The 18,355-nt window shown below is 32.8% G+C and overlaps 3 protein-coding genes and 1 pseudogene across 3 annotated transcripts in view; 2 read left to right on the top strand and 2 right to left on the bottom strand.

Moving 5' to 3' along the window:
- The window catches only part of LOC106105927 (zinc finger and SCAN domain-containing protein 2-like), a 45,943-nt gene extending 45,275 nt beyond the window's left edge, over positions 1-668 (bottom strand). The window contains exon 1 of the mRNA XM_013286403.1: positions 573-668. Coding sequence (XP_013141857.1) covers positions 573-628 — 56 coding nt within the window. The 5' untranslated portion in view covers positions 629-668. The remainder of the gene's footprint in view (positions 1-572) is intronic.
- A 1,063-nt stretch (positions 669-1,731) lies between these two features.
- LOC106105950 lies at positions 1,732-9,014 on the top strand (annotated as a pseudogene).
- Positions 9,015-12,019: 3,005 nt separating this feature from the next.
- On the top strand, positions 12,020-13,703 carry LOC106105953. Its single transcript, XM_013286456.1, has one exon. The coding sequence runs from the start codon at positions 12,258-12,260 to the stop codon at positions 13,332-13,334; it is 1,077 nt and encodes a 358-aa protein (XP_013141910.1). The 5' UTR covers positions 12,020-12,257; the 3' UTR covers positions 13,335-13,703.
- Positions 13,704-15,283: 1,580 nt separating this feature from the next.
- Positions 15,284-18,276, bottom strand: LOC106105949 (zinc finger protein 91-like). Its single transcript, XM_013286454.1, has 2 exons — positions 18,117-18,276; positions 15,284-17,617 (listed from the first exon to the last, which is right to left on the bottom strand). Exon 2 carries the CDS (start codon positions 17,606-17,608, stop codon positions 15,377-15,379), a length of 2,232 nt encoding a protein of 743 aa, XP_013141908.1. The 5' UTR covers positions 17,609-17,617; positions 18,117-18,276; the 3' UTR covers positions 15,284-15,376.
- Positions 18,277-18,355: the final 79 nt, after the last annotated feature.

Genomic DNA, 18,355 nt, shown 5'->3' with positions numbered 1-18,355 from the left:
TTATTTATCTGTTTACTTGTCTTATTTACAAAGTTGGTAACATTGTAAAGTGTATATTTTATAACGAATCATAAAGCTCTTTATTATTATTCTTTTCACTGAAATTCCTAAAAAAAGTAAAAACCAACCAGTATTTAATTGTTTTTTATAAATAAGAAATAAAAATTCGATTTCACTTGATACTTTCTTAAAATGAATATTTAATGTTCCACTTTTGAATCTATTTAAAAAATTCTATCTCAATAGTGGTTTAATTTTGCATAATGTTCATGGGGACTAAAATAACCGTAAATAGCTACCATAATATCTTACTAATATTATAAATGCGAAAGTTTAGATGGATGGGTGTTTGTTAGAGTTTGTAGCCTAAGCGGCTGAATGGATCTTGATGAAATTTGGCATCGACGTAGAGGATACTCTGGAAGAACACATAGGCTACACATATTGTTTTCTTTAATTCCACGCGGACGGAGTCGCGGGCAAAAACTAGTATTAAATAATTACATATCCATCTATGCTTAGAAGCTTAAGTAGAATAAAGTATGAATTATATTATAGATGAGTAAACAGACCTGAAATTATACGTTCGTTGCAGATTTTTGAAACCTTTAAAACTACATTTAAACATGCAAATATATTGAAACACTATTTATACATTCACAAATATTAACATTCCACCCTTGTTTCCATTTTGTTTTATAGTAAAACGTCTATTGTTTTTTCTCTTTTTTAATATTTTTTATTGTTGTGACATTTAATGCCAAATTAAATCTGTCATTGTCAAAGGGTACCTTGTACCTAAGAACAAAAATGATCGAAACCAACTGATCAAGAATTCTGTTTAATTTTAATATGTGATTTTTTATTTAAGTGCATTTTTACTTTCACACTTTTATTTTATAACACTGCATATCCAGAAAATGTTTTAATTATTTAAGATGTTAAAAAGTCTATTAATTTTTATTATCGAAATGGAACGCTGTACTCTATTTCTATAAAAAATGCAAAACATTTTTCGGCGGGAATTGACTTATTTTGCCGCGGTCGTCAAATTCTATTATTTGGGAATAAATAAAACTTCTTATTTGTGTAATTCTTTATTTGCGTTCAACTTGAACTCAGTAATCTTTGTATCAAATTGTTATTTTAATTTTAAAATAATATATTAACTTTAATTTGTACAAATAATTATTATCGGTTAATTTTTAAATTAAATGAATTACGTGCGACAAGGATAGTAGCATATGTTTTGTATAAGAGTGAAAGTATAATCAACTATGATTATATTTATGCAATATTTGTCAGTTTTATTTTAAATTCTCTATCTATTTCCTCAACAGACATTTTGTTAATTTGTTAGAGGAGTGCAAGGCGCGAAAGTGAAAATTTTATTTAGTGCAAGAGTTTTTTCGTATTTAAGTTTCTGAAAGAGTAAAACGTAAGTATTTATCGTTATATTTAATTTTAACATCTTTTATGTTAATAAGAATGTGTATAAAATGTATTTACAACATATTAGTTACGAAATATTTAATTAAAGTATACATATTCATTTCAATTTCTATCATTTAGGCTATAACGAATTTTAACTTTTGGGTTTGAAATTGCTCTAAATATATAGAAAAAGTTTTAAAATTCAATTGATGATTTCTTTACACTTTACAACAAACTTTTTTTGCTGTTTTAACATGGGTTATTCCTTTACTTGTTACCGCTCCATAATGAGAAATTTTCTCTAAATTGTGTGTAAAAATCGATCGCATTGGTGCTATTGAGATATTGCTTTTTTATTTAGTCACCATGGCACATTCGAAGTTGAGACAGTTGCCGCGCATCAGTTATTTTGAACCTGAAGACCCAAGTTTCGACGAATATATCTGTAAGTGTATCTTACTAAGATCTCCATATATCTTTATTTACATATTTACTACATGATTTCTATAAATATAAAAATGAATGTAAAACATATTATGTAAAAAATAGAGCACCCCTGGCTGCGGAATCCGATCCATCAAGCAACCAGTGGTCAGGGTTGCAGACCCAAGAACCTCCTCACAATGTGTGCGGTTTCTAAAATAACCGCCTTTTGAATCGGGCTCCTAATCCATCTGTCTAGCGAGAGCTTCTTGAGATGTTGGTTGGTGTTACTAATAATGTGAAATTTTAGATGGATGGATGTATCTTAGAGTTTACCGCCAAAACGGCTGTACTGATCTTGATGAAAGTCGTAGATGTAGAGGATAGTCCAACTATTTTTGTTATTTTAAAGCAAAAAAACACGTCAATTGAATAATGTCGAAGATGTTAACTACTTAAATTAGTTTCTTAGTTTTTTAACATTTTGTAATAGATTGTTCAGGCTGCCGTGACTACGTGTATGATATGTGCCCTCAGCACGGACCTCTACTAATTCTGCCGGATACGAAGGTAAGTTTTCAGTTCCTGTCATCAACTTGCCCTTATCCTTACGGAAGGTTGGCACAGTATGTGCTCTTCCATACATCTCTATCAGCCATATCTGAATACAATCCTTTCTCAAGCATATCCTCTTTCACACAATCTATACTTTCCTCGGTCTTCTTCTACCTTTGTAGCCAACATTCAATCTTAACACTTTCTGGTTTATGTCATAACATGTCCATACCACGCTAACCTTTTGCTTCTCAATTTCTCCACCACTGGCGCTACTTTTAAATTTCCTCTAATATACTCTTAACTTTGTCTAAAGGGCGCTTCGCCTTTTTGGCAAATTCAGACGGCCGCTCGCTCGTTTTTCGCACTATGATTTATTGCTCGCGATTTTGTCCACGTGAAATTAAAAATATAATCTGTTACTATAAAACGTAGCTTTTAATGTGAAAGAATTTTTGAAATCGGCCCAGTAGTTTTTGAATTATTACAATACATACGAAAATACAAATCTTTCCTCTTTATAATATTGGTGTATTTTGCTGCGTGTTACATCTTCTAGTATTTGTTTAACGTAGGTTCCAGAAGTAACAAATTATCCTCCGTACGTTCCTCGGGCAGCATTAACTATACCAAAGGCGTTTCTACATATCAATAGATCTTGTATACCAGGTATGATTTTTTTGTGACTGAATAGGCAATAATGTCGCCAAATTGGACCAAACTCTTTAGGTATTTATTTTAAGGTATAAAAGCATACCTGTAAATATTTTTTTAAAATATGTAATGTGATTTAGTGGCGAAAAGTCATTAAAAAGTGTCTTTTTTGAAATTCTAAAACGCAACGCTATTATCGAAGCAAGTGACTTATCTATTATGGCGTCATTGTGTTGACAATACACAGTTAATTTACGGTAGTTTTTGTATAAATTCACTCTTGAAGTATTTTATTGTAAACACGATATCAAAACAAACTTTTAAATAAAATTATAAATGAAAAGAATCATCAATTGCCACTTATAATAAAAATAATAAAAATTAATCGATTTTTGACTTTTGAACAACTGAGAACCAATCAGATTCTTTGATGTTTTTTTATATCGAAGTGATATCTGAGCGAATATGATGAATGAAATCTGACGATTGACGTCACGTGTCTCATGCCAACTGCGTTTTAGTCGCACGAAAATGATCGTAATCTTTTATATTATTTTCAGCTCAATGGTTGCTTTTCGAGTCAATGTTTTTTTCTGGTTATCTTGTAACAAGTAGAATTGTTTAAAAAAAACATGCATATTCCCTATTCACTAGTATCTGTAGTAAAAATAAGAGAATGACGTTTTTAACATTTTAAACTATGCTTTTTTAATACTACGGGAATGAAGTTACGGTATAAACCTACTAGACATTTCCTAAAAATAATTTTTTCGACTAAATTTTAAATGTTAAATTTCACGAGTATAAGAATATTTAGGTGCTGGTCTGGGAGTGTTTAGTTCAGTGACTTTGCCAAACGGCGTACGCTTCGGACCTTACCGCGGTGTTGTCAAGAAATATCCAGATTCAAGTTACTGTTGGCAAGTAAGTTTCCATTTTATTTTTTATATTTTTTTATAATATAAGATGGCAAACGATTAAGCGGCCTGAATCCACCGAAATGGAAAGCGACCGCTGCACGTAGACATCCGCAACTACAGATGCGTTGCCTACCCTTCATTGACGGAGGAGGAGACGCACATAAAGAGGACATTTCCCCTACATCTCCTCCACCCTCAAATCCACTTTTCCTTTCAATCCTATCCTCTTAAGAAAAGGGTGGAAAGGAAAAGGGAATAAAATTAGGCCTCCGGCACCAGACTCATCAGACGAAACGCGGAATAAAAAAAATGTTCAATATAACGCAAGGCTACAATGTGCATAAATAACTATATTTTTATATCGCATTTTTTCACTCCAATTTTATTAACTGTATAACTTATGTAATATCGTTTTATGTTGATTTTATCTTGGATTTTTTTAGGTTTTGTATCTATAGAGAATGACTGATCACAGAATCATTTAGTGACCACTAAAGACGTCCCTTGTAAGTTGTAACATACGTTACATCTAGGGTTGAAACGGAACTGTACCATCTGTATTTTGAATTAACGTAGTTTTAGTTTTTGTTTCTTTGATAAATCGCAATTAATATTTTATTATTGGCCTCCGCTTCCGCTTCCGTTAACCTCCGCTTCTGCAGAGGTGAAGCCCTTCGCCTTCGCATTCGCTTCCGTTAAAATTTCCTCCGTTCAACCCTAGTTCCATCTAAAAAGCTGTTTAGTCAACTATTCAACGACTTTAAGTGCGTTTATAGTGCTTCTAGCTGTCTTTATGGGTTTAAATCTTTTAGTTTTGATATATTAGTTACTGAAAATAATATAGTTAACTACTTTAACGAATACTGTTTTAGAACTAAAGTTTGTATGTAGATATTCGACAAAAACAACAAGCCGTCCCACGTAGTGGACGGAGGCGATGGCCACCGCTCAAACTGGATGCGGTTCATCAACTGCTCCCGAAATTCGAAGGAACAGAATCTCGTCGCGTTTCAATATAAAGGACATATCTATTATCGGTAAGGTTAAAAAGACTAGAAAGCGGGACTGACAGAATAGGAATGGAATGACAAATGCATGAGGAGAAGCATATTTGACAGGGGAGATATTTGAGGATATTTTCTCTGTTAATTTTAGAAGAAGTTCTAGGTAGTATCGTGGTCAAACGCAGGTTTATAAATGAAAAAAAAAGTGTTTGCTAGTTTAACAATGTTAGAGCGGGCTCTACCACTGCCATAGTCATTCGATTCGTCTTCTTTTTTTTTTATAACATAAGGTGGCAAACGAGCAAGCGGCCACCTGAATCCGCCAAAATGGCGAAGCGACCGCTGCCCATAGACATCCGCAATTGCAGATGCGTTGCCTACCCCTGTCCGACAGAGGAGGAGACGCACATAAAGAGGATATTTCCTCTTCCTATGCTTCTCCTCCACCATCAAATCCACTTCCTCTTCCCATCCTCTCCTTATAAGAAGAGGGTGGTAAAGAGAAAGGGACTTAAATTAGGCCTCCGGCACCACACTCATCAGACGAAACACGGAATTACTTCCAATTCACGCCTGTCTTCTGTGTGGTCGTGGTATTGCACTCGTGCTAAGATGTTAAAGCGGACACTACCACTGTTAAAGTCTTCATAAGTAAGCCATAGTTATAAAGAAGAAAATGTGCTTGGTATTAGTATTTATTTATTTTTAATGACTACAGCACTATTAAGATAATCCCACGCAATACGGAGCTACTGGTTTACTACGGCAGTGAAGCGGCACATCGTTTAGGCATCGATTTGAGGTTTTATAATTGTCAGACTAAAAAATCAGGTGAATTTTTATTTTATTATGTAACTGTAAATATTACTGTAAGCCTTAGTATACTCATCATCTCCCCTGCCTTATCCTACTCCAGTAGGGCGCACCGGGTTTTCGTCCTCCAAAGCACTCTATTATCCGTCATCTCAGTCATCTCTCCCTTCTTGATCTTGTCACCTTTCACGCAATACATCCATCTCTTTCTATGTCTACCTCTACCGGTGTACCTCCACATTCATAACTAACGTCCGTCTTGTTACATGCGATTCATCCCTTCTCATAACATGCCCATACCACTCTAACCTTTTACGCCTTATTTTCTCAACCACTGGGGCTACTTTCAAACTTCCTCTAATATACTCATCTCGTATATTATCCATTCGTGTTACCCCACACGTCCATCTTAAAATTCGCATTTCCGCCACACGTATTCTCCTTTCATCCGTCCCTTTTACTGCCCAACATTTAGATCCATAAATCATGAAGCCGTAGTACACTGCCTTATAGTTAACTATTTCTTACAGAACCAACGCCTAGTACTTCAAGCGAAAAAATTAACGATAACAATGAAGACAAAAGTCATAATTGTAAAATAGGTATTAATGTTAACAAGTTATCAGGAAAAAACACACAAAAAAAATTCGTGGGTCATCAACGTGGTAAATATAAAAAAAAAACTTAATAGGAATATGAAAATTTGTTTGAAATCTATGAAAAAAAAAAACTTTTAAACACTTTTAATTAACAAGATTTAATTATATTTCAGAACAAACGCCTATTACTTCAAATAAAGTAAAGGAATCGACTTTATCGTCTAATAATAAACCAGACGATAATATATTTGAAGTTGCAATAAAAGGCGACAAGATATCCAACAAATCGATATCAATTACACAAAGTATTACAGGTAATTAACGCCAGTTAGTAATAATTTTAAAAAGTCAATTTGAAAACCTCACTCGTCAGCCAAAATTAAATTTTGCTAATATTATAAATGCGAAAGTTTAGATGGATGTTTGTTAGAGTTTGTAGCCTAAACTGCTGAACGGATTTCGATGAAAGTTGTCATAGATGTAGGAGATAGTCTGGAAGAACACATAGGTTACTTAGTTTTTTTTTTTAATTTCGCGCGGACGGAGTCGCCGACGAAAGCTAGTTACATACAAAAAAAATATACAGACGAATTTAGTACCTTCTTCTTTTGGAAAGTCGGTTAAAAAAGAACAGTAAAAAAACATTCCCGAAAAATATTACTCTCATAGCTCAGTAATAGTTTAAAAGTAGATAACATTTTCTTATTTAAAATTCATGTATCTAACTACTAACTTCAAAGTTCAAAGGAATGTGTTGTTTATACAAATTTGTAGTGGTAGTGCCCGCTTTAACATGTTAGCACTGCAGGGCTCGCCCCCAGTAATACCACGACCACACAGAAGACAAGCGTCAAATGGAAGCAATTCCGCGTACAGTCTGATGAGTGTGGTGCTGGAGGCCTAATTTTAGTCATTTTGCCTTTCCACCCTTTTCTTAAGAGGAAAGGATGGGAAGAAAAAGTGGATTTGACGGTGGAGGAGACGCATAGGAAGGGGAAATGTCCTCTTTATGTGCGTCTCCGTCAATGAAGGGTAGGCAGCGCTGCAATTGCGGATGTTTGTGCAGCGGTCACTTTACATTTCGGTGAATTCAGTCCGCTTGCTCGTTTGCCACCTTAAATTATAAAGAAAAAATTAAATAGGTAATTAAATTAAGCTATATATTTTCAGATTTAATTCCGAGTACTATAGAAAATGTAAAAGAGTCTGCTGACTTAGATGTACGTAAATATAGAAAATTAGAACATAAAACTAAAAAACCATTTGATATTAACAATAACAGCAATAACGCACCAAAGACGTCAAATAACTTCACATGCGATCAATGTGGTAAATGTTTTTCCACGAAAAATTTACTGAAGAAACATATAATAGAAGAAAATAAAATTGACCAGACAAAGAATGTAAATATTCAAGAAACTACTTTCCTTAACGATTTTTTTTATTGTGATATGTGTGAATTCAAAACTAAAGTGAAGCGTTGTATGGAGACGCATTTAAAAGTACATGCAGCTAAGAGAGTATACACATGTCATGTCTGTGGATACAAATGTATAATAAAAGTCCGATTTAAAAATCATTTAAGAACACACACAGGCGAGAAACCATTCTCATGTAATTTTTGTAAATATACATCTACAATTAAAGGCAATATAAAAAGACATCTAAGAATACACACAGGTGAGAAACCATTCTCATGTAATTTATGTAAATATACATCTACACAAAAAAGCAGTTTAATTATACATTTAAGAACACACACAGGTGAGAAACCATTCTCATGTAATTTTTGTAAATATACATGTGCACGAAAAAGCAGTTTAATTATACATTTAGGAACACACACAGAGGAGAAACCATTTTCATGTAATTTATGTAAATATACATCTACAATTAAAGGCAATATAAAAAGACATCTAAGAACACACACAGGTGAGAAACCTTTCTCGTGCAATTTATGTAAATATACATGTACACAAAAAGGCAATTTAAATATACATTTAAGAACACACACAGGTGAGAAACCTTTCTCGTGCAATTTATGTAAATATACATGTGCACGAAAAAACACTTTAAAAAGTCATTTAAGAACACACACAGGTGAAAAACCATTCTCATGTAATTTATGTAAATATACATGTACACAAAGAAGCAGTTTAAAAAGTCATTTAAGAACACACACAGGTGAAAAACCATTCTCGTGCAATTTATGTAAATATACATGTGCACGAAAAAACACTTTAAAAAGTCATTTAAGAACACACACACACGCGAAAAACCATTCTCGTGCAATTTATGTAAATATACATGTACACAAAAAAGCAGTTTAAAAAGACATTTAAGAACACACACAGGTGAAAAACCATTCTCATGTAATTTAGGTGAATATACATGCGCGCACAAAGTCAGTTTAAAAAAACATTTAAAAACACACAGTTGAGTAGTTATTCTCATGTTTTGTAAATAATAGGTCCTTACCTATAATTTACAAATTGCCGTTCTGCAGTACCGACTGCATCTTTTTGGCGGGAAAAAAATTTAATACCCGAGAGGCTAATAAACAAAAAGCTTATGAAACACGAGCTGTTGCCCACGACTTCGTCCGCGTGGTATTAGAGAACATACGAACGATATAAATTACAAAAAGCTACGTATCCCGGGAACCGGACATTTCTCAGACATGAAGGTTATCCCATGTGTACTCCACACTTTGTTTTATATCTGTGCCAAATTTCAATAAGATATGTTGCAGAATAATCGAGTGAACATTAAAAAACTAAATTAACGAATCCCACGGGAACCGTAACTATTCCCGGGATAAAAAGTAGCCTATATGTTCTTCCAGACTATGCTCTAAACCTGTGTCAAATTTCATGAAGATCCGTTCAGCCGTTTAGGCTACAAACGCTAACAAACATCCATCCATCCATCCATCTAAACTTTCGCATTTATAACATTAGTAAGATTTGTTGCCTACCGTCCAGCTGATTTCTTTAGCGGCATCAATAAACTGTCAAGTTGCCAAAAAAGCATTTATTGCAAGGGTTATTACTGCAAATAATACAAATAAAAATAATAATTTTAATTAAAAAAAACAAAATCGAATTAAAAAAATACACTAAAAAACAAAATATTCCCAAAAAACAATACAATAAAAAGTAACGAAATAATTCCTTTAATATGTAAACCTCACTTATTGGTCTTCGACTCCAAAAAATAAACAAAAAATATGACCCACCTGCAAGCACTAAATTTGGGATGAAAAAGGAATTTTCAAAATCGGTCTACCAGGGGCGGAGTTATAGCGTAACACACATAAAAAACATACAGACGAATTGAGTACCTCCTTTTGGGAAATCGGTAAAAAAAAACTCATAAATCGTTATATTTTATCATACTTCATACTAATGTTATAAATACGAATGTTTACTTGGATGGATGTATGTTTTTTAGCGTTTGTAGCCTAAACGGCAGAACGGATTTTGATGAAATTCGATATAGATATAGAGGATAGGTTGGAAGAAAACAGGATACTCGCTTTTGTTTTTTTATGACACGCGGTCGGAGTCGCAGGCGAAAACTAGTTTTGAATAATTCAGTACCGATTTTTGATTCTTGACTTGTTCAAAGTTCGACTGTCAAAGTTTTGTTTTTGAATCAATTTCAAGAGGCAAACTTACAAAAGGCCAATCGTGTAAACTGCTGTAGCTGTGTAATCAGTGGCCCAGAAATGAACCGCCATTCTTTTATTTTGTTGTTTTTGATCTATCGATTAGTAATCTTTATGGTCCTAATTTTAATTTTTACTAATATTATAATTGTGAAAGTTTAGATGGATGTCTGAGAGTTGTAGCCTAAACTGCTGAATGGAACTCGATGAAATTTGGCATAATATATGTAGAAGTCTTATTTTTTCAATTCCATGCGGACGAAGTCTAAATATTTTGTAATGAATGTTATGACGACTAGGCTGTCGCCATATTAGTTAGGCATAATGTGAAAAAAAAGTCAGTCCATGCTATTCCTTCGCTAATTACCAATTGTATTGTTTAACTTATTTTTAATGTGACTTAATAAACGAATCAAAAAAAAGTGTTTTCATTTTGATCCATTAGATGTAATTTAGAATCAATCGATTTTAATCTCTACTAGACAAAATCGATAATCGAAAACATCCCTACTAAATTGTCAAACTACAGTTTGAATATGAAGTATGAAATAAAATTTGTATGAAGATAACTGCCGTACTTAATAGATGGGTATCATAGTGACGAAACAAACACGCATAGCTACTATGAAATATCGATACTCGGTTAAAATAAAATTTATCGAAACAAATTAAAACTGTCATTTACTTATTAACTAAATAAAGAGAGTATTCTAGTAATTAATATAGTATAGAGAAAATAGCGATGACAACAATAATAGTAAAATCCAGTTTGATTATGTACGACTATAATAGTAACATTAATTACATTCTTTGTATTGGTTCTGTAGGTCATTATTGTTTTGATAAAACAGTGTTTTTTTTTTAATTTAAGCCATAAGTTATTGCTATGAATCTATCTATCCCAACTTCTATGAGTAAAAATCGATAATCGAAAAGTTAATTTGTTCGATGTTACTAGTGATTTTTGTAACTAATTATTGCCATTGCAAAAATAATAGACAATCAAAATAAATCCTCTGCTATAGATGTGAAAAGATTATAATTTGTCATTTGTCTTGCCTTTTAAATATTTAAGCTTTCTGTCTGATGCTTTTTTTTCTTTTTCTGCCTGTAAAATTGTAGTCTTTTGTGGACTAAAAGTCTAATCCTAACAATTGTGGACTGTATAAATTAATTGAACTATACTACATAATACTCTAACTTTCTGTTACATGTCTGACAAATTAAGGATCACTAAGATATTCTTGTTTTAAAAAAATACTTGACACACAAAATATAAGCCAAGCATTTAAAAATAAATTTCAAACGTATTTAAGGTGGTTCGCTATTTTATTAAAAGACATACTTTTTATGTATTTCAGTTACCGCTTATCTTAGCACTTGGTTGTCCGATTTTTTAGCTCAGTCCATTGTCTCTGTACCATTTATCTACTAATGTGGTCTCACATACATAAATACTATCTTTTTCATTTGCAGTCTCTAGTAATGCATTTTAAAAAAATGTTACAATGTCCTCTGTCTGATTTGTATGTTTTTTAGTTTTATTTAATAGATACTCTGTGTATTTATTATTTTTATTTACAAAACCGTCGTAAGACCTGTCATGATGTATGGATCTGAATGTTGGGCAGTAAAAGGGATGGATGAAAGGAGAATACATTTGACGGAAATGCGAATGTTAAGATGGATGTGTGGGGTAACACGAATTTATAAGATACGAAATGAGTATATTAAAGGAAGTTTGAGTAGCCCCAGTGGTAGAGAAAATAAGAAGTAAAAGGTTAGAGTGGTAGGGGCATGTTATGAGAAGGGATGAATCGCATGTAACAAGACGGGCGTTAGTTATGAATGTGGAGGTACATCGGTAGAGGTAGACATAGAAAGAGATGTATTGCGGGAAAGGTGACATGATCAAGAAGGGAGTGATGACTGAGATGGAAGATGATAGAGTGCTTTGGAGGACGAAAACCCGGTGACGACACTACTGGAGTAGAATAAGGCAGTGGAGATGATGATGAAATACTCTGTGTGCATGAAAATATTTGTACTCTTTGACGATACATTTGGAAATGTCAATGTCAACTGTCATTGTCAAATGAAATGAAATGTTTACTAATAACATAACCTATAACGCATAGTATATTTTCACGTGTGTTTTTCATTTGATTAATCATAACTGAATACAATGCCTAAGTTACAAATTGACGAAGTTTTCACTAAAAACAGCATACATCCAATGCTCATAAACTTTCAAAATGGATACACGACTGGAAGTTTCAAGCCTTCAGAATGTTTGATATTACAAGATGAGAATTTAAAAACGAGCATCACTACACAAATAAATGATTTCGTCTACACTGGAGAAGAGGAAAGAGAAGATTTAAGTAAAACTATAATAATTGCTAAGAATAGAAACACTGGAAAAGTTAGGTTAATAGAAATAGGTACGGCGGAGTTAAAACCCGTGCTCAAAGTCGACTTAGACTCCACTCAGTTATTGGAGACGAGTAATTTAGAACTGAGTAGGAAATTCGGTTCTAAAAAACAGAAGCAACAAGTCGAACAACGCGAGAAACTAAAGGTTAATGTACAAATTGTTAACGAACAAATGCAAAACGTCACTCAAGATGTATCTATTGACAACTTAGACCTTTCGTCATACGAAAATCCAGATTCGGATGATTTCTACATACCACCAATTAACCGAGACGCACAAAAACCGGAACAAATCTATGAATTAGATAAAATTTTAAGCGATGATGATTTTGAAAAGATATACTCAGAACTGGATGGTACAGAATACATTTCTGATCTACCTCCATGGGTAGCAAATTTAATGGCATCTAAGAAGAATCCAAAACACATTGTATTAGGAGTGTACGCTGGAATTCTGCTTAAGTTATACTCAATGTTAGTTAAAGATATACCCAAAAAGACGTTTACAGTATGTAAACATTCACCAACCTTGAATAATATGGTTTTATCTAATTTTTTGCTAAACAATAATGGTAAAAGAAGTAGACCAGCTCCATACAAAGATAAATCATTATGTCATGCTTTAATATTCCTACTTCTTATTAATAATCTGTCATTAGATTTGGATGTTTTATCCCAAGGTATAAAATTGCAACCTAAAACTGTTACAACAAAAATCCGAGTTACTGGTGCATCAATTATCGCTTCTGGCAGTAAAAAACTTATACAATTAAAACTGCCGTTGAAAACGAAAACAGTTTTTAGACGAAAGAGTACAAAATTTTAATTTTTTCACATACTCCCTAAGAAGGTTATCAAAGTCTATTTACGAACATCTCCATAAACAGAGTTTTGTTGCCAGTTTCTCCCAAATTAGAATAAAACAAGCACTTGACACTGGCCCAATCTGCTGAGGAAGCGCCATAAACAAGAAAAAGAATAGAATAAGTCTGTATTTTATATGTAAAGAAAAATCTCCTGCAGGTTGGATGTATATTTTTAATGTTTCCTGTACATTGTAAAACTGCTGAATACTGAAAACTTAAACACATTGTAAGTTCTTACAATCTAAACCGATCTATATTATACTAATATTATAAACAGGGAAGATTTTTATTGTTATATGCATTGAAATAACTCAAAAACTACTGGGCCTATTTTATGAATTGCACCATTAAAAAGCTGTTATCAGTAACTACATAGGCAATATTTTTACTATATTCTTAATTCCACGCGGACGAAGTCACGAGCATCAGCTAATACAACATAACAAAGGAGAATTCCAATATATGTTTTGTTTTGTACTAGTAACAAACTAGCTTGATATAAAAATAAGCCAAATATTATGTATCAAAATTATAAGTAATTCGTTGCTCACGGTTTTGCTCGCAGGAAATTAAGAAAATAGTAATAACATAGCCTATGTTACTCAGTGATAACATACTTTTTAATGGTGCAGGAATTTTTGAAATCGGTCCAGTAGTTTTTGAGTTGTTTCCATACAAAAATCCAAAAATACAAATTTCATTTTCATAACATTAGTTGATTGATATATTATTTATTGTGTTTCTATTTTTCAATTGTGGATTCTAAGTTTTTTCTGATTGAAATATCTACACATTGTATTGAATCTTCATCTCCCCCCTTATTCTACTCCCATAGCTACAGGGTTTTGTCCTCCAAACTCTATCATACGTCATCTCAGTCATCACTCCCTTGATCATGTTACCTTTCACACAGTTCATCTCTTTCTATGTCTACCTCTACCCATGTACACTCATAACTAACATCCTTGTTACATGCGATTCTTCTCTCCTCATGTATTGTTTAAAAAACCTAGCCTTTCAAGATTTTTATTTGGTGTTACATTTTGGACTCAATTTGTAAATCTGTTTTAAATATAGCATAGCTACAATTTTAACATTGTATTATAATTTAGTAAAACTTTTTTTTGAAACTAAAAATCTTTTATTTAAAACTTAAATCGAACTCATCCACTTGCCCTTATCCCTCATGGAGGGTCGGCACAGTATGTGCTGCTCTTCCATACATCTCTATCAGCCGTCATATCTGAATCCACTCCTTTTAAGCATATCATCTTTCACACAATCCATCCATACTTTCTTCGGTCTTCCTCTTCCTTTGTAGCCATCCACATTCAATCTCAACACTTTCTATATCCCCATCATTTCGTCGCATAACATGTCCATACCACGCTAAACCTAAAACAAAACTTAATTAACGCTAAAACTTAATTCGAACTATCTGTAGTAATAAGCTGTTACTCATGACTTTGCCCGCGTGAAATTAAAAATTAAATGGTAAAAGAATTTTTTAAATCGGCCCAATAGTTTTTGAGTTATTGCAATATTTACAAAAATACAATTTTTTCTTTTTAATACTAGTATAAAAGTTTAGATATAAATAGGAAAGATTTCATATATGTTGAAATAACTCAAAATCTTCTGGGTCTATTTGAAAAATTCTTTCAGTAATCAAACTACAATATCACCTAACAAAGACTATTTTTTTTTACAAATTTCTGTCGCGGATGAAGCTGCGTGCAACAGCTAGTATGTATCTATACATGTTAGAATTTTTAGTATAAACTGCTGGATGGATCTCATTATTTGACATAGATTTAGAGGATATTCTGGAAGAACACAGGCTACTTTGGTGTTTTTTTAATTCCAAATGCAGTCTTGGTTGAAAGCTTGTAAAATAAAACACTATATATTTATTATGATTTATTTATATAAGTGATTAAATATTACAGATAATTAGATATCATGCCTTATTGTAGTTATTAACGCAATTTCAGTCTTTACCTCAGTCAGTTGTGCTTTCCGGTTCCATATGTGACAAATTCAAATCATCGTCACCTTCACTTAACTCCGCTGTACAAAATTCACTTAAAATCATCTTACTTCTATACGTATTATTTAATTTATGTTTTAAAACTGAATATTCTAGCATATTATATGATTTTAAACACTTATCACACTTATATACAATAGATTCTAGAGATTCCTTTACTTTATTGTAACTAATGTTTTTTAACTCATCTGTGAACGTTTTTATACACTCATCACAATTAACGCTTGTTATTTTAACAAGCCATGAATAGTTCGCCAAATCGTCTACATTAAATTCGTCATGAAACTTCTTTATGTGACGTTTTAATGTTTTTCTCGAACTGAAATCTTTGATACAAATAACACAGCGAGGTACAGATTTACGTTTTCCATTCCATAATAGATTGGAATGATGTATCTCTTTGTGTTGATCAAATTTATTCTGACCTTTGAATAATAAATTACATTCATCGCATTTGTAAATTTCATCTTCCGCTAAATGGTTTGTTTGTAAATGTTCTTTTAACGCATCTAAAGAATTGAAAGATATCGGACAAAAACCACACGGATGTGTTGATATATTTAAAGAATGGATTAATTTCAAATGTACTTTACAAGATTTTGCCGATTCAAATCTACGATAACAAATATGACATTGTGGGAATAAATTTGAATGTGGATGTTTGATTCTTACATGTTTTCTTAGACTTCTTTTCTCTTTAAATAAAGTGTCACATTCAATACATTTGTGTCGTTGCATACCAAGATGTGTGTATTCTATATGTCGACGTATATTCCTCTTGGATTTGAACCATTTATCACAATAACTACACTTCGAACATATATTACCATGCACCTCTTTAATATGTGTGGATAGGTAATATTTGTTATTACAAACTTTGCCACAGTAATGACAATTGAAACTTTGTTCTTTATGTTTTAATTTCATGTGATGTTTTAGAGATTTCTGATTGTAATAAACTCGATCACAATGTTGACATTTGTAACTCTGTTCTGTCTCTTCATTACTCGATGATTGTGCTTGTGGATGGAATATTTTCACATGGAACTCTAAACTAGAGATATCTGTGAAAAGTCTATCGCAGTATTCACAGGAATTAACATCCGGAGGTGGTAAACAGAACTTTCTATGTTCTATTAATGTTTCGTTTGTTGTGAACTTCGTGAAGCAGACATTACAATTGGATAAATTATAATATTTTTCATGTATAAACAGTAAATGGTCTTTCAATTCATGTAAATTATTGAGTTTAGTACTGCAGAATTCACATATATATTCTTTTGTTTGAATTTGGGTTGTTTCTAATAGGGATTGTTTACAATAATTGTAAAAATCTTGAAAAGTATGTTCCGATTTTACATGACATCGTAATAATGGTTCTTGATTGAATGATTTATCACAATTATTGCAGTTATAAACCAATGATGTTACATCAATTTCATTGCTATCGGGAACTTCTTGAGTGCATGAACTTATATGTTCGTCAATGTTTTCCTTCCCGTGGATTTCTTTACAGCAAATTTGACAATAATATTGCATTGATTCAGGATGATGCATAGTTTTGTTGTGACGTCTCAAACTCTGATTAGATGTGTACACTTTGGGACATTGTATGCATTTGAATTCCCCTTTTTCGCCGTGAAACATTTCGATATGCCTTTTAAGGTTTCTGTTGTTAGTATAAACTTTGTTACAGAGTTGACATTTCAAAGAATCTTTATTTATATGCTGGTGTGTCGAATCAATATGTGTTATCAGTGCAGATTTACTTTTAAATACTTTCTTACACATATCACAAATTGGATATTCAAAATCGGGGTTGTGTAATTGATTTTTGTGTCTTTTCAAATTCCTCTCTGTTGTGAATGTTTTCTCACATAAGTGACATCTGATACCTGGTCGTCCACTGTGTAAATGTACTGTAATCATGTGGGATGTTATATTCTGCTTTCTTGTGAAGACGCGACCACATATATCGCATTCGGGGAATGCTTGACCAAATCTATTGTGACCTCGTGAGAAGTGTAATTGAAGGCCGGCGGGGCTCCCGAATCTTTGGTCGCAGATTTCGCAATAACATGACGAATTCATATGATAGTTCTCGATATGTGTTTGCAAGTTGTACTTACGAGTAAAAGTTCGACTGCAGTAATCGCATACATATTGTGAAGGGTTCTGTGACATCTTTCTTACCTGGAAATAAAAGTATATTTTAATAGGAAACATTACAAAATACATGGGTATTGATTTATAACGTTCCACATTTGTAGGTTGGGGAACGAGCAAGCGGCCACCTGAATACAACGAAATAGAAACCGACCGTTGCCCATAAACATCCGCAATGGCAGATGCGTTGCCTACCCTTAATTGACGGAGAAGACGCACATAGAGCACGTTTCCCTTTCCTATGCGTCTCCTCCACCGTCAAATCCACTTTTATTTCTCATCCTTTCCTCTTAAGAAAAGGGTGGAAAGGGACTAAAATTAGGCCTCTGGCACCATACTCATCGAAAGACGAAACGAGAAATATCCACTTCACGGCTGTTTTCTGTGTGGTCGTGGTATTGAACCGGGCGAGCCAGACCATTCGTGCAAATGTGTTAAAGTGGGCTTTACCACTGTAAAGATCAATATTCTAATAAGAAACTGAATGCAAAATGATGCATCAGTTGCCTAGAAAGCGGATATTTACCTTTTATTGCCTTAAATATTTTTTTATTACATATTGTCATGGATGCAATGAAATATCCTTAATATTTCTCCATTATAATAATTGCGGAGAACTTAACTTATAATATATTTGATATTAAAATAAAATACATCTCTCAACAACAACGTCAGATCTGAATGTCTTTTCTCTGAGAGAAAAAAATCGATTGGAGTTTATGTGGACAAAGATTAGAAAATATCTACTTTTATTGCCATTCATAA

This window comes from Papilio polytes, unplaced genomic scaffold (genome assembly GCF_000836215.1).
Source record: "Papilio polytes unplaced genomic scaffold, Ppol_1.0 DF822622.1, whole genome shotgun sequence".
Taxonomy (NCBI): Eukaryota; Metazoa; Arthropoda; class Insecta; order Lepidoptera; family Papilionidae; genus Papilio; species Papilio polytes.
This window is presented reverse-complemented; position numbering and strand designations above follow the sequence as displayed.

What these genes read in the sequence shown, in the direction of transcription:
- LOC106105949 (XM_013286454.1), bottom strand. Translation starts at nt 17,608, where the DNA reads ATGTCACAGAACCCTTCACAATATGTATGCGATTACTGCAGTCGAACT.
- LOC106105953 (XM_013286456.1), top strand. Translation starts at nt 12,258, where the DNA reads ATGCCTAAGTTACAAATTGACGAAGTTTTCACTAAAAACAGCATACAT.